At 44.1% G+C, this 16,831-nt stretch overlaps 1 protein-coding gene across 1 annotated transcript; it reads left to right on the forward strand.

Moving 5' to 3' along the window:
* Positions 1-451: 451 nt before the first annotated feature.
* Positions 452-3,323, forward strand: LOC138594438 (E3 ubiquitin-protein ligase TRIM21-like). The gene is made up of 2 exons (XM_069665518.1): positions 452-578; positions 1,266-3,323. The coding sequence occupies exon 2, from the start codon at positions 1,268-1,270 to the stop codon at positions 2,900-2,902; it is 1,635 nt and encodes a 544-aa protein (XP_069521619.1). The 5' UTR covers positions 452-578; positions 1,266-1,267; the 3' UTR covers positions 2,903-3,323.
* The last annotated feature ends 13,508 nt before the right edge of the window (positions 3,324-16,831 follow it).

Genomic DNA, 16,831 nt, shown 5'->3' on the forward strand with positions numbered 1-16,831 from the left:
GTGTAAATATGTGATTGTAACATAAAAAGTGTAAAATAAACTTGTTGTTGAACACGAGGCCTGAGCAAGCAGTGACTGAAGCACCAAACACTCAACAGCTTCACACACATGTTCTATTTTAACAATGAAAACTACTTTATAAGGAGAATTAATACTCAATATAAATACATTCATAAGCTCATCTTGTAAACCATAGAAGAAGAGAAGTCCTAAAAGTCCTCAGAAAAGGGAAACTTTGAACAAAGTCCATCTGCGAGTGAAGACTGTGTGATACGGTCAAAAGCTCTGGAGCAAGAAGTCAGTGTCAAAACAGAATTCAGCTTCATTCATTCACAATAATCTCGTGTAACAGAGGGAGGAAACAAAACCTGACACCAACAGAGCTGCAGTTAGAGGCGGAGCAACACCTGAGAGAGGCGGAGCTTCAACGTCACTCTGCAGAAATGAAAGTGAACGTCTGAAACAGAACAGCAGCCACGCAGCAGTCAGGACAACTCTCTGCTTTTCTCTGGAAGAAAATTCAACCTGAGTTCATCAGATCTTTCTCAACCACACAGCAGAGTCTCTGTGAAACACCGGTGAGTACAGCTGAGGAGATTTACACTTTCAACAACCAGGACTGACACAAAAATCCAGCTCCACTCAGACAGGAAGTTACTCTCCTTTCATGTCATACCTGTCAAACTGATTCAAGTTTAACTACGGCTGTTTGTCCACCTGCCAACTGCACATTAGCCCACTTTAACTCCTTTAAACAAACTCTGTGTGTCAGTTCTCAGGACGGCAGTGACTTGTGACTCTATCATGTTGTTGTATTACTGTTTACTGATAGCTTCCTAACGTCACATTACGTTCCACTTCCTCTGGCTGTTTCACAATAAAAGCTTTCCACCAGAGAACCAGCATGAGGCTTTTACTTTGAAGAAAGCAGAAGGATATAAAAAGTAAACCGGCTTTGTTGGGAAATCTCTGCAATAAAAATTGTTGTGCACAACATGAAAGGACAAATATGCTAGTATACCTAGCTTGAGCAGCCAATGTGGTTAAATTGTGTGTTGATGCTCACAGCTCTGAAAGTTCAAGTCAAAACACTTTATTTCTAATTCTAACTTAGTTCACAGCTTAGTGATTCCTTATGTGAGGACTCTGATGTGGTGATGAGGTCAAATAATACTTCAGAGAACAATAATGACATCTCCCTCTTTGTCAACAAATAATTGTGTGTTTTAAATCAACTCTGTTCTTTGTTCTCTCTACATGTGTAGATATGGCTGCTGCAAACTATCAGTTATCTGAAGACCAGTTTCTGTGCTCCATCTGTCTGGATGTGTTCACTGATCCTGTCTCCACGTCATGTGGACACAACTTCTGCAAAAACTGCATCACTGAACACTGGAACACCAGCGACCAGTACCTGTGTCCAATGTGTAAGAAGGTTTTTAACACCAGACCTGAGCTGCACGTCAACACTTTGTTCTCTGAGATGGTCGCTCAGTTCAGAGACAAAGCTCAACAGGAAGCCGGCAGCAGCAGCTCAGAGCAACAAGTGTCCAAACCAGGAGAAGTTCTCTGTGACGTCTGCACTGGAACCAAACTGAAGGCCCTGAAGTCCTGCTTAGATTGTCTGGCTTCCTACTGTGAGACTCACCTGGAGCCTCACCTGACAGCTTCACGTCTGAAACGACATCAGCTGATCGACCCTGTGGAGGACCTGGAGGACAGGATGTGTACGAAGCACGATAAACCTCTGGAGCTGTTCTGTAAGACTGACCAGACGTGTGTCTGCGTGCTCTGCTCTGTTTTAGACCACAGGACACATGAGTTTGTTCCTCTGAAGGAAGAATATGAAGAGAAGAAGGCCGAGCTGGGGAAGACAGAGGCTGACATTCAGCAGATGATCCAGAAGAGACACCTGAAGATTGACGAGATCAAACGCTCAGCCGACCTCAGTAAGGAAGATGCAGACAGAGAGATAGCAGAAGGTGTTCGAGTCTTCACCGCTCTGAAGGAGTCTGTTGAGAGAGGCCAGGCCGAGCTCATGGACACGATCAAAGAGAAGCAGGAAACAAGAGAAAAACAGGCCCAAGCTTTCATCAAGGAGCTGGAGCAGGAAATCTCTGAGCTGAAGAAGAGAAGCTCGGAGGTGGAGCGACTCTCACGCTCTGAAGACCACCTCCATCTTCTCCAGAGAGTCCAGTCCCTAAACATCAACGAGCCACCACCCAAAGACTGGACAGAGGTCACCTTCAGCCCAAAGTCATATGAGGGGACTGTGGTGAGAGCTGTGGCTCAGCTGGAGGAGACACTCAGTGAAGAGATGAAGAAGCTGCTGGATGCTGAACTGAAGAGGGTCCAGCAGTATGCAGCGGATGTGACTCTTGATCCTGATACAGCACATCCATGGCTCATCCTGTCTGATGATGGAAAACAAGTTCATCATGGTGATGTGAAGAAGAAGCTTCCAGACAATCCAGAGAGATTTTCTAAATATGGCTTTGTGTTAGCAAAACAGAGTTTCTCTTCAGGCAGATTTTACTTCGAGGTTCAGGTTAAAGGAAAGACAGTTTGGTTTTTAGGAGTGGCCAGAGAGTCGATCAACAGGAAGGGAGACATCACACCTGAGGATGGTATCTGGTGTATATTGTTGCTAAACAGAAATGAGTACACAGCTTTTGCTGACCCTCCAGTCAGTCTCTCTCTGAAGTCTCCGCCTGAGAAGGTGGGGGTGTTTGTGGATTATGAGGAGGGTCTGGTCTCCTTCTGTGACGTAGACTCTGCAGCTCTGATCTACTCCTTCACTGACTGCTCCTTCACAGAGAAACTCTTCCCATACTTCGGTCCCTGTCTTAATGATGGAGGTAAAAACTCTGCCCCTCTGATCATCTCTCCTGTCACTAAGTAGAACAATCATCTGATTGTGTGTTTGAGCTCGCACCATTCATTCAAAGAACATAATCATTGATCTGTTTGTTGTGATTCAGAGTGATTGAGCTATTCCATTTCATTATGATGTCAGATTGATCATTTTTACTCACTGCTGCAACACATTGGTCTTCATGCTGATTATTGAACTTGTCAAATCAAACTTGTGGACATTTATTCCAACGTCAGGTCTTTATAAACATTATAACAAGAACAGGTTTTACTGGAGTGAGGCATTAAGGTGTTCAGGATGCAAATCTGTGCAGACTTTGATTGTTTGGTCAGATTACATGATGGGTTTGGGCACATGGTGTGACTTTACTAAGTTTAGGAAACTTTGTTTTTCACATAATTGTATTGGAAGAAATTTTTTCTGTGTTCTTGAGCAAAAATAAAAACAAATGGGAAAAACAAATTAAAATGTATCTTGTATCAAAGCCCTGAATGTTTGAACTCGACGTTACAGCTCCACACGTTTGACTGTTTTTGTCGTTTGTTCATCAGTCGAGCTTTAAAATGCCACGTACACCATCTGCTCAGCACAGACAGTGTTAGGGCACACTGAGAGACCAGCTGCAGAAGGAAGACGAACATTTAAACAGATCCAGATCTCAGGAGATGGTAAAGACCAGAACAGAGCTAAAAGAGGAAAACTCTGGAGGACATTATGAGGACAGAAAAACTTCATTATGATGAGCCTGTTGCTCTTTGGATCGTAAAGGTTTGTAAGATAAGTCCACTGTGTTTATTCCACACCATGAGACCTTCAGGAAACAAGAAGGAAAGCTGGTTGTAGTTGTTGTTGCAGGAGCTGAGGCCCTTATTGGCTGCAGATCACTTGGCAGATCATTGATTATTAGATATGACATGAACGTGTTTCATCAATGATTACACACATATGTTCAGTGGCGTACTCAAGCTGTTTGAGGAGCAGGGGGCAAAAGAAAGGGGCCCCCAGTGTGTGCCGTGGGGCACCAGGGCACAAGGAGCTGGAGCAGGAAATCTCTGAGCTGAAGAAGAGAAGCTCTGAGGTGGAGCAACTCTCACGCTCTGAAGACCACCTCCATCTTCTCCAGAGAGTCCAGTCCCTAAACATCAACGAGCCACCACCCAAAGACTGGACAGAGGTCACCTTCAGCCCAAAGTCATATGAGGGGACTGTGGTGAGAGCTGTGGCTCAGCTGGAGGAGACACTCAGTGAAGAGATGAAGAAGCTGCTGGATGCTGAGCTGAAGAGGGTCCAGCAGTATGCAGCGGATGTTCTTTGATACTTTGTGTATATTTGTTTTTGCTTGTGTTGAACAATGAACAACGTCGTCTTTCTGAAAGTAAAAACATTTCTGACACAACAACAGATAAAACATCTGCATCATTTTTAAGATGAAAAAGGTGCATTAAAATGTATCTCAAGCTTTTACCTGAATTGAAAGGACTAAATGTAAAGTACCACAGCGACCTCTGGTGGACAAACCTGATATCTACATCCAGGAAAAGGAAACTCAATCAGCCCATTGATGGAGTTCAGCTGCTCACACAGAGAAGCAGTGTGACTGAAGCTGCGAGGATCAACTCGACCTCTCGTTCTGACACATTTAAAAAGTTCAACTGACAAAGTTTTGGTGTAAAAATGCCCAAAAGGAAAAACTTCACCTTTAAAAGCGCGCGGCTCTTATTCCTGCTGATATTTTGGAAACGCTGTGACTCTCAGGTGAGCTGTGAATGTCTCTGAAATCAGCTGGTTCATCAATACCATAAAAGTCTTGTAATAAAATTCAGTGTGTTGCTTTATTTGTGTTTGTAGGAGAGCAGAGGAGAAGCCCACAAGCCTCCAGGTGAGAGTAAAGTCTGTTTCTTACTTTAATGTGCCTGTTTAAAATCTGAGTCAGGATGAGGAGCAGACCTTTAAAGGGAAATGAAACGCCTCTGTAAACGGGGAGCAACAGGGACATAAATAAAATGTATTTAAAAAAGCATAAATCAAAGTCAAAGCCTGCAGTCCTTAATCTGAACATCAGTATTTACCTTGATGATAAACATGTATCTTGATATCTGTATTTGTGATCTCTTCCTGTTTATATTTTTACTTGGTTGGTAAAAATATGAAGTACAGAAAAAAAAGGATGACGTCATCTTTGCCTCTTTATATAAAAATGTTTAAAAATGTTTCTTTGAGGCCAAACTCAATAAAACAATTAAACTAGAGATAAAACTGACATAAAAATCTCAAGAAAACAACTTTATTGAGACAATAATTCAAGCCTTATCTCTGCTTTTCCTTTTGTTTCCCCTAACCTTCACATCATGTCAACCTGTGCTCTAAATTCTGCAGGTAACAGGTGTAGGTGCTCACCTGTAGGCCGGTTTACATAACAAGTTGTGCATACATTTGTCTCTTGATGCATACATATGTTGATTATTATCATTATACTAATTTAAGTTTAAAGATATCTCGTTGATTTCAGTTTCGTTCTCTTTGGCGCCACCTAATGGTGATAAACGGTAATTGCAGGAGCACACTTCCCAGATATCCAGACAGTGCTGCATGTGTGACGTCCACGGTCGGCTCCGGTTGTAACTCTTGATTTTCCTGGCTGACGGTCGCTTTCCTTTTCAGACTGTTTGCTTCATCTGAGCGTCGAGTTTGTTTCTGTTTCTTTGGATTTTCACTTCTTGTTGAAGTTGTATCTGTAGTCATCCATCTTTTCTTTGTTTGTTCAGCCATAGTAGATTACTGTTTACTCGCAACACTTGCAGAGAGCGGAAAAGCAGCCGCTTAGCTCCGCCTACCCTCTCTGGCAGACCAACCACTGCTGGCTGATGGAAAACGCGTCACTAACTGGGCGCCGCCACAGACACCCAGCCCATAATAATACTATATACTGCAGATGCAAAGGCTTTCATCAGTGGGCCACAGGCTCAGTCACCATTGTGTGACCTCATTCAGAGACTTCACAGACATTTATGGACATTTATTTAAATCTCTGAGATCATACCTTTTTAATAAGAGACGATCTTCTGCAATAAAAGCATCGAGGCTCAGTTTAGTTTTTGTGGTTTTACTTTGATGTTCAAAAGTACGGAAGCCCTGAGCGGACATGCTCCATACATGTTATTTACTCCAGTAGTTTCCGGTTGTTTTCTCGAGATCTCGCCTCATTTATCTCGTCACTGTGACCATATTTTTAAGTGGCCAGATTGTAAGTCTGCAAACTTTGTTGGCTTTTATATTTAAGTCTCTCCTGGTTTCTCATTATCTACGTTCAGATGAGTAAAAACAAGAGTCAGTATATCCTACGTTCTACAGCTTTCCTCATAGATCGAAGCTACTTCGGGAAAAAAGCGTACAAATCTACTGTACCTTCTTCCATGGGCCAAGTGCTCAGTCACCTTCATAAGAATAGTTAATTTTATTGTTTATTATGGAATCCCGAGTAGGTACCTGCAGGTCTGAAGAGTGAAGCCAATACAGGAGCTCATAGAACCTGCAGTTTTTCTAATGTCCAGCAGGGGGCGGCTCCACTGTCTGATAGTATAGGAGCCTTTCCTAATGAGTTCATGGTCTCAGTCTCTGGTTTCAAGTCTTCTTCAACACAGCATGATGTTCATTTAGTCACTGATGCTCCCATTTAGAGTCACACAGACCAGGAAGAGGGGAGGGGTTAGGGCGGGGCTACCTGTGATTGACAGGTCGGTACAAAGGTAACCTGGAAAGAGGTGCAGAAATGCATATGGGTGACGTATCAGCGGCTACGTCCACTTCTTATAAACAGTCTATGATCTTTTGTGTAACATGAGGAGGAACACATGAATTTTGTCGTTTCCTTCAAGTAAATGTTGCTGGTTGCTTCAGAGTTCAGCTCAGTATGCCAGGAGTTTATTTAAAGTCTCTAAATGCTGACTTTTAATGTCTGCGGGGTCATTTTGACTTACTACTGAAATTAAGTGAAAATAATGACTCTCTAGTGGGTTGGAAATACACCCAGACAAGAGATAATTTATGGAACTGTTGTAAGTAAATCAAAATCAAAATCACTTGTGTCTGTAACAACCTGAAAGCTGTCAAACCTTCATCACGTTTCTCTAAACTTGTCGTGTTTCCTCCTCAGACGGAGCCGCAGGAGATGACGGAGCCTTCTTCGCCCTGCGGAGCTGCCACCAGCTGCTGCACGGCGACAGCGGCGAGTTCTTCTCCCCAGACTACCTCTGCTCCAACCCGCCTCTGTGGTGCAACTGGACCCTCCAGGTGGACCCCGGGAAGAGGATCCACCTCCAGCTGGAGGACCTGACCCCCGCCGATGCCTGCCACCTCAAACAAGACCAGGTCCACGTGGACGAGCCGGCCGGACACTTCACGGGTCACAATGTGCTGCAGAAGTGCTGGAGGGAGGCCAGGTTCACCTCCTCCTCCAGCACGCTGTACGTGGTGCTGCTGATCGGGGGCCGGCCCAGCCCCCCCTACAGGGGCTTCTACGGACGCTACCAGGCGTTCGGACCACCGGTGGTTTACAACCCACAGGAAGTGCTCACACAGAGAAACAGGAAGTCAGAAGCATCCCCTGGGCTCATGGACCTCAATGAGTTGAATGGTGAACACATGGAGGCAGATTTACCGCAGCATCACTCAGCAAACTCAGAGCTCATGTATGATTATTATGATCAACATCGAGCCATGACAGCGGAGCTGCCCTGGGAGGAGGAGGAGGAGGAGGAGGAGGAGGAGGAGGAGGTGGGAATCAAACCATCAACTTTAGTGCCAGGAGTGTTAAAGCTGCATTAATCAGTGATTCTTCCGTCCTCCATCTTTCCCTCAGGTGGGTGAAAACCAGCATCCCGCCTCTGAGAGCTTCATCACGGTGCAGCCGTTCACAGCCGAGCCCACAGTGCCCACATCCACGCAGGAGACCTCCAGATCAGGACGGGATGCTCATCAAACGTCTTCAGTCCACTCTGACCCGGCCGTTCATCCCGAGTCTCCACAGCCGAACCAGGACCGTCCGGACCAGCAGCTCCAGGCCACCACCCGAACACCATCTGCTATACGGAGGACTGTGGGGGAGGCTTCAGACGCTCCAGAGGAGGCTGCTGATCCAGAGGCTGAGAGCCGCACACAGGGCCGCTCAGAGGAGGAGAACAGCGCGGAGGTCAGCGAGGCCTCAGAGCAGCCTCCTCCACCCTCTGAAGGAGCAGAGGAGGAGCAGGAGCCCACTCATCCTCACCCCAACATGGTGGAGCCGCTGTCCAGCCACAGAGGGAGCCGTGAGTACATCTGTGTTTGTGCACATGTACTTAATCATGCACGGATTTAAAACCACGACCCAAACACGTCCTTTCTTTTCCTAGATCGTAAATTAAACGTAGTTTGCGTCTCAGACAGATATGAAACACGAGTTCAGCATGGTCAATTAAGTACGGAAGCCCTGAGGTGAATCACGTTCAGACTCGGCAGTGTTTGGGGTCAGTGCCCCGGATGCTCATTTAAACTTGACAAACCACCTTTAATGACAACAATACTTTTTTGTTATTATTTACTTATTTATTTAACGAGGGAAAACTTCAGAATAAAAACGAGTGTCCTGGCCGAGACAGCAGCAGCACATTTTAACAAACTTTCAGACAAACAAAACACAACAACACAAACACGAGTCAGCGTATTCTGGGTCACATAGCGGAGAGTCATTAGTCAAAGCATCTAAAACCTGATGCATCTTCCTCCAGCGCCTTCAGTCTACTTTTAAAAGGTGTCAAAGAGATCAGCTCCCCCAGACCCAAATCCACCTGCAGCAGGAGCAGTGTACCTGAAACACCTTTTGGGACAGACAGCAAGACTAAGTCTTGTGAGTGAGTCACAGAACGAAGACTGAAGCTTCCAGCATTTTTCAGATGAATACAATTACATAATAAAGAGGGAAGCAAGTTAAGAATCGTGGTTTAGTTTACAGGCGGACAATGCAGGCCAGCCAACTCGAGCATACAGGGAGCATTAAGGAGTCATGGCCGAACCTCAATGCTCCGTGTTATACAGCATCCAGAGAGTGAAGAGACGTTCATGCATGTATAAAACATCATCGTAGTCAGTCAGGAGCATGACAGTAGCAGCAAAAGAAAACTTCTGTCTACAATAAAAGCCAGCTGCAACTACAACTTCTTCACGAGTTGTTAAATATGAAGCTTAAAAGATGGCGAATCATCCATTAAGAATCCCGAGTATTTATGAGAAGATTCCGACTCGTAACGATAGATAGCAGGTTCAAAGGTTAAACATCGCACTGATTTTCACCCTTCATACTTTTTCTCTCTTTTAGACAACATCAGAAATCACTCTGAGACTCCACATCTTCCTGGAGGTGAGTGTGTCACTGTCTGCACGTCACAGGAGCGACACATGTCTCGTCTCTTCAATGTGTCACGTCCACACTGATATGAACATATTCTACCATACTGAAAAATGAGTCACTTTGCTGTAAAGGTAATGAATGGAATCACATCTAATTTGCACAGATCACCTGTTTGAGGTGGCTGTTGAAGTGAACTTCCAGCAGGACTTGGAGGAGTCCTGGGACGACCTCAAAATATCACTGCTGCTGTCAGTAAAGACTCTGGTATGTTGGTAAAGACATTAGAGCTGCTGCATGCAGAGGTTATGTTTGGATTATTAAAGGCTGAATAAGAGCAGAGCTGAGGATGTTTGTTTCTGTAGATCAGCAAGAAGCTGGACGCTCTGCACGCGCCGCTGACTGTGTCGACTAAAAGAATAAAAAGGTTTGTGCAAAACATTGTTCACTGCATCCTTGTTTCCTTCACTTACATCTCAGTTCCTCTCACTACCGACGGGATGAGAGGTGTAAGAGAAAAAGAATCGGAGGCTCACTTTTTTGTCCAGATGTCAAAAAAGTGGAAGTGAATGAAAGTCTTCCTGACTGTGTGCGTGCAGGTTAAACGTGGGGGCGCTGTACATCCTCTGGCTGCAGAGCAGACAGGGATCAGAGCGTCCGCAGGTCCACAGTGACGTCCACTCCACCCTGATGGATCTCACCACCACGCCCATCAGCATCAGAGGAAACCCAGAGAAAGGAGTCATCATGTCTGTGTCGATTGCAGGTAAAACAACACTCACACCAATGATGTTAATACCTATCAGGGGAATGAGGGGAGATGTACATACAGTACAGTTTTGCACGGTCTCTGCAGGATCTTCCAAACAGACAGTTTCTAAAGTTTGAAAATGCTTGTGTGTATTTTTCTTCTTTACTTTAACTTGTATTTATTACAAGAATCACATAAACGAGAACTAATGAACGCTCATCATCATCGTACAAACTGTTGTGTGTTTCAGATGTAAACGAGTGTGGGACCCAGCTGGTGCTGTGCGACATTAACGCAGACTGTATGAACGAACTTGGCTCGTACTCGTGTCGCTGCAGGCCGGGCTTCAGAGACGCATCCCGCCTGGGATCAGGAGGAACCGTGTGTGCGGATGTGAAGGAAGAAGGTATTTTCTAACCTGAGCTCTGCGTTGATTTACTTTTGGGTCTAAATTAATGAAAGGTACAAAAAGTTTTGTTATTGCTTGCAGTGAAACAGGCTGTAATGGCTGCAACATAATCCTCGATGGGTCAAAGGTCGTCCACTAAAAGTTCTTGTTGTTTCCACTGACAGGCTCAGATTGTTATTCTAAGTGTGTGACAACATGACAGAAAGGATCCCTACAGAGATAGACCTTTTTGTTACAGAGGAAGATGATTGTTTTAACCACACACAGACGTTACATCGCTCTCTGCAGACACACCAGACTCCATTCAGAAAAACACTGATTTTAACTCAAATTTAAAATGAATAAAATGTTGAGACATGAACAGATGCTGACTGCCTGTTGTCTCCCTGCAGGGTGCAGCTCGGGCCTGTCCGCTGAGACTAAAGCCGTCTACGTGCTCTTCTTCCTGCTCAGCTGCCTCATCCTGATGCTGCTGGCGGCGGCCGGCACGCTCTACCACCGTCACCACCGGGGGGCGTTCCTGGTTCGCTGCCACAGTGACATCTCTCATCCTGACCCCAACAACCACCCTCACCACCATCATGACGTTGACCCTGACCTGCCCCCGCCCCCTCCTGCCCGGAGCTTCAGGGAGGGCTGGCCGCAGGTGAAGGACCTGCCGCTGCTGCGCTTCAGCCCGCTGCTCCCACCGGACGACTACACGGAAAAGCAGGAGGGCGGGAAGATGTGAGCAGACGGTGGAGCGACACATTAAAACCTCTTCTTCTTTAGTTTCCTTCTGTTCGTTTGATTCTGTCTGTGAGAATTAAAATCACAACAAAACAGCAGTTCCTCGCTGTGTCTGCATTTTATTAGCACTTTTGCTGCACCTGCACCACTTCCTGGGGGCTCTGCAACTGCTTATAACAACCCATTATTATGTTTTTATAGGTACTAGGCATGAACTCGACTGGTTGCAGTGCTTATGTGAGAAAAGAGGGAAGTCGTGATGTAGTATAAAGTGAGTTTAAGACCGCTTTGGGGGGCAGTTAGGGGTTTTGGATGGGTCAAACAAACAGGACTTCTACCGAGGAGACCGGATTTTGAGTGTGTGGATCCAAAGGTCATCGTTGACTTCTTTTGAGTGGGTACGTGAATGAGCTGCTCTGAAAGACCCCGTCCAGTGAACATCCAGTGTTTAACCTTGTAAACATCTCCATGTGGTGTTCTTCATGTGCTACAAGATATCAGGGACAACATCAGCATCATCTCCATGGCTGGGCCTGTCTGCTTTTAACCTGCAGTGTACCAAGGACAGGCTGAACAACACGTGTTCTGGTTGGCAGGTTTGAGACGTCACAAACCTAAGGAGCCAATCCCGTTAATGGACGGAGTGACGCTATGCATATCATGTGTAACCTATGGCAACCACTTCCACGTCGCACGAGCCACCTGTAACCGCCGTCGTAATGTTTGCAAACTGACTACTAATGCTAACGTTACTAATGCTAATTAGCTAGCTAAGTTTCATCAAGTTGCCTCTAAACAACGGCAGAGACGTGTTTTGTTTTCACAACGGAGGGGGCGGTTGGAAATGTGCATAGTGGGTGGGGCCTATGCAGAGTCCGGAATTTTTAATGAGGGAGAAGGAGAAGATGCTTTTACAAGGCGATCAAACGTGTTTTGCAGAAACAAAACACGTCAGACACAAGCAGAGCATTTTATGACTGGAGCTGCTCTTTACATATAGCTTAACGCAGTATGTAGCAGGGGCTGCACGGTGGTGCAGTGGTTAGCGCTGTTGCCTCACAGCTAAGTTAAAGCTCTAAAGTTGGCCTTTCTGTGTGGAGTTTGCATGTTCTCCCCGTGCATACGTAGGTTCTCTCCGGGGTCTCCTGGTTCCTCCCACAGTTCCACTCCCACAAGACGTGACTTTGAATTGCCCGTAGGTGTGAATGTGTGCGTGAAAAGTTGTCTGTCTCAGTGTGTCAGCCCTGTGTTTGACTGGCGACCAGTCCAGGTGTAACCCCGCCTCTCGCCCGATGACAGCTGAGATAAGCTCCAGGCCCCCCCCACGACCCTGAACAGGATAAGCGAGGGGGGGGGGGGGGTTTGGTGCCTTAACTTTACTAAACAGAGACGTTTCAGACGTTAAAGCTGTTGAGGTAACATTATTAAAACTAACTTTTTGTCATATTTGTTCAAGCTGTCACGTTAAACATGCAGCAGTACATGAGAGAGATAATCTGTTCCTCTGGCTCCTCCTCCTGCTCCTAATAGCAGTTGTAAGATTAGCTGTAGATCACCACTCACAGCAAAAACCCTGGTTTGATGTGTATCTGTGTTTTTACCCGTGTGTCCGCCATGTTGTATTTCTGGCTTCTTTAGTTGCCGTGGTTACTAGCCTGCACGCGCATGACGGCCTCCTCTGTGGGGAGGGCTTTGGAGGCAGGACTGAGCGCTGCGGAGAGAGAGGGGGAGGGGCCTGGAGGTTGTGATCTTTCACATTTTTAAAGTCCGCTTTCTTCTCCGTCTTACCTGCTGCAGCTTTAACATGTATCACATGTTTGTAGGAAACACAAATGTGGGTATGTTGACGTGTTTTCTGCAGATGTCTAGGGCTGTATTTTAGGAAACCCGCCTGTGGGTCAAATTACAACAACATATGTTGTCGTATTCGCTTTAAGAGCTGTTGGTTAAATGTCCCAACTCCAGGCCTTGTGAAAATGTTATTTTTATTTATTTATTTATTTTTTTTGTCATTAAAGTTTTTATTTATTCATACACATACATACAAACATACAATCAAACTTGAAAACAAGCACTGATACCAGCATCAACAGACAGTATATCCATCATACAACCATATGTACAAAGGCCTGCAAATCGATATTTTCTTTTTGAAACAACCAAAATATACATTCAGCACCATGTCTGCAAATTTTTCCATATGTCCTACCTACAAAAAATACGTTCCCAGGCTCTCCTAAAATCTTCCTCTTCATTGTTTATTCTAGCCAACATGCGTTCATATGATGCAACTTCTGACATCATTTCCATCCATTTTTTAACATCTGGGGCAACTGTACTCTTCCATACTCTGAGAATTGTTCGAGCAGCTGTGACCATCCCAACTTTTAAAACTCCCCGTTCATATTTAGATATATTTGGAATTTCTGTTTGATCCCCTAACAAACACAGTCTTGGTGATACAGGTACCGGCACACCTAGCCATTTACTCAGATGTTCCAGTACTTTCTCCCAGAATGGGTACACTCGTTTACATCCCCATATTACATGTAAAAATGTCCCTATATCACTCTGACATTTCCAACATAAATTATTTCCTATTAAGCCCATTCTATGTAGTTTTGAAGGGGTGAAATAAAATCTATGGATTATCTTATACTGAATAAACTTCCCCTTCGCCTCTCTCATGTGTTTCCCTGTATTTGACAAAATATTTAACCAGTCTTCCTCACTCAAATCACACCCTAGGTCTTTCTGCCAAATGATCCTCAGATTTTTACACTTGTCTTCTCGTATACCATTAAATGTCTTGTAAAACAAGGCTGCTCTGTGTGTTATACTGGGTAGGTCCAGAACTTCCATCAATGTATTCTTGTTGGGACTAAATTCACCCTTTGTGATACAGTCTCTTATTTGTAAATATTTCCAAAAATTGCCTTTATATTCCAGATCATATTTTTGCATAATGTCAGCAAACGACATGAACACTCTGTCCACATACAGGTCACTTATTTTGTGTATCCCTCCTACAAGCCATTGATTCCAATAAACAGATTTCTTCCCAATTCGTATGGCTGGGTTGTGCCATAGAGAGGCATAATGTTGTCTTAAGTGCGATATACCATACATCTTATGAATCTCCCTCCAGACTGCTTTAGAATAAGACAGCACTGGGTTTGAAAAATAATCATGTTCAGAAGTTGTTACACCATGTGAGAGAACATCAAGAGGTTCAAATGGGCTAGTTAAGTCCCGCTCAATTTTGATCCAGCCCAGCTCATGATCTATCCCCTTCCAATGTTTTATCAGTCTAGACATTTCAAATGATAGATTATATAATCTTACATTAGGTAGACCCATACCTCCTGTTTCCCTCGATGACCACATCTTCTTTATATTAATCCTTGGTCTCTTTTTATCCCATAAAAAGTCTTTAATAATTCTATCATAATGTTTAAACAGCTGTGGTGCTATATTAACTGGCAACATCATGGAAACATAATTGAATTGTGGTGCAACCACCATTTTAATTACATTAATTTTTCCCCATAGTGTGAGCTTCAATTTTCCCCATTTATCCAGGTTCATTTTTATTTTCTGGAGGAGTGGTTCCATATTTGAGAGCATTATTTCATCCAGATTTGAATTCAGTTGAATACCTAGATATTTCATACCAGAAGGTAGGAACCTAAAGCCATATGAAGTGATAGCCCCAGAGTGACATGTATGCGATATTGGCATACATTCAGATTTATGCCAGTTTATTTTATAACCTGATAGTCTCGAATATGACTCAATACAATCAAGTAACACTGGCAGGGAGTCCCCAGGATCCGCTAACACTGCTAGGATATCATCGGCATACATAAATAGCTTGTGCTCTCTACCCCCTGCCTGCACACCTTTAATCCTCACATCAGCTCTAATTGCTACAGCTAACGGTTCAAGAACCATAGTAAACAGCAATGGGGAGAGAGCACATCCCTGTCTTGTCCCCCTGGAAAGACAGAAAAGATCAGATATCAGCCCATTTGTTAACACAGCTGCTCTTGGGTTAGAGTAGAGTATCTTCACCCAGTTACAAAAACCAGGACCCAACCCAAATTTCGAGAGAGTCGACATGAGGAACTCCCACTCCACCCGGTCAAAAGCCTTCTCGGCATCAAGTGAAAAAGCTGCCACTGGTACCGGATTAGAGCGATTCATATGCATCAGGTGTATGAGTCTTCGCATGTTATCAACTGAGGACCTTTTTTTAATAAAACCTACTTGATCTCCATGTATAATGTCTGGCAGTATCTTCTCTAAACGTGACGCCAAAGTCTTTGTCAAAATCTTACAGTCCACCCCAAGAAGGCTCACAGGTCTGAAATTAGACGGGTCTGAGGTATCTCTGTCCTTTTTAGGTATAAGAGAGATTAAAGCATCATTAAACGTGCCAGGCAGGGAGCCCTTCTCAAATGCCTCCATGTACACCTTATGCAATATGGGGGCCAAGATATCAATATATTTCTTGTAATATTCAATCGGGAAGCCATCCAAACCAGGTGACTTCCCGGTTTTCATGGATGAGATAGTAGCCCTAATCTCTTCCTCTGTTATTGGGGCATCCAGCATGTCTTTTTGGTCATTAGATACAGTAGGTAGATGAAGACCTGAGAAAAATGACTCTGTGTCTTCTTGATTAGATGTGCAGGAGGATGTATAAAGATTTTTATAAAAATTTTTAAAAACCTGATTAATTTCTTTTGAAGAGGTTACTACCCCATTATCCTTCTTAATCATTGGAATGTTGTTGGAATTATCCTGTTGCCTCAATTGTCTCGCTAACAGTCTGCCATTCTTTTCACCCCCTTCATAGAAATTAGTTTTAAGCCTAAATAAGGCATACTCAGCCTTTTTATTATATATATCATGTAGTTGATATTTCATCTTACAAATTGTTTTATATAAATTATCTGAATAGTGATTTGCCAATTCTTTCTCTAATTTACGGATCTCTTTGTCTAATATATTTTCTTTCTTCACATTCGCCTTCTTCATTTTTGAGTTGTGGGCAATTATTTTCCCCCTTATATAAGCCTTAGATGCTTCCCAAACCGAGGTGATTGTTTCTGTAGAGCCAATATTAATTTCAAAAAAAGATTTAAGATCCTCTGATAACATATTACTAAATGACACATCCTGTAGCCACACAGTGTTAAGCCTCCAACGTCCTCTTTTCGCATTATCTGTGTTCAGGTCAACCTGTAACTCCACCGTGGCGTGATCACTAAGGGCAATAGCTCCTATCTCACAGTCCACTACTGAGTCTATTAATGAGTTTGATATCAGAAAAAAATCAATCCTTGAATGAGATTTGTGACAGTGGGAGTAAAAGGTGTATTCCCTCTCACGTGGGCTCACCAATCTCCATATGTCTACCAAGCTCAAGTCCTCTGTCAGCATATGAATTGCAGCTCTGTCCCTGGGTGAAGATTTAGCACTGGGCTTACTCCTATCAATTATCCCGTCCATTACCTGGTTGAAATCCCCCGCCAGTATCACCTGGCCCTGCATGTTTCCTATCACTCTGTTAACCTCATGAAAGAAGTCAGGTTCCTCCTTGTTTGGGGCGTATATATTACATAGTACTGTCTGGATTCCATTGATCAAGGCTTCAATACAGATAATTCTGCCATCCTTATC

The sequence above is a fragment of the Semicossyphus pulcher genome, unplaced genomic scaffold, assembly GCF_022749685.1.
Source record: "Semicossyphus pulcher isolate SPU_LCO1_2020_fin unplaced genomic scaffold, fSemPul1.0.p SCAF_17, whole genome shotgun sequence".
NCBI lineage: Eukaryota > Metazoa > Chordata > Actinopteri > Labriformes > Labridae > Semicossyphus > Semicossyphus pulcher.

Excerpts from the sequence above, each read along its gene's own strand:
- LOC138594438 (XM_069665518.1), top strand. The coding sequence starts at position 1,268 with ATGGCTGCTGCAAACTATCAGTTATCTGAAGACCAGTTTCTGTGCTCC.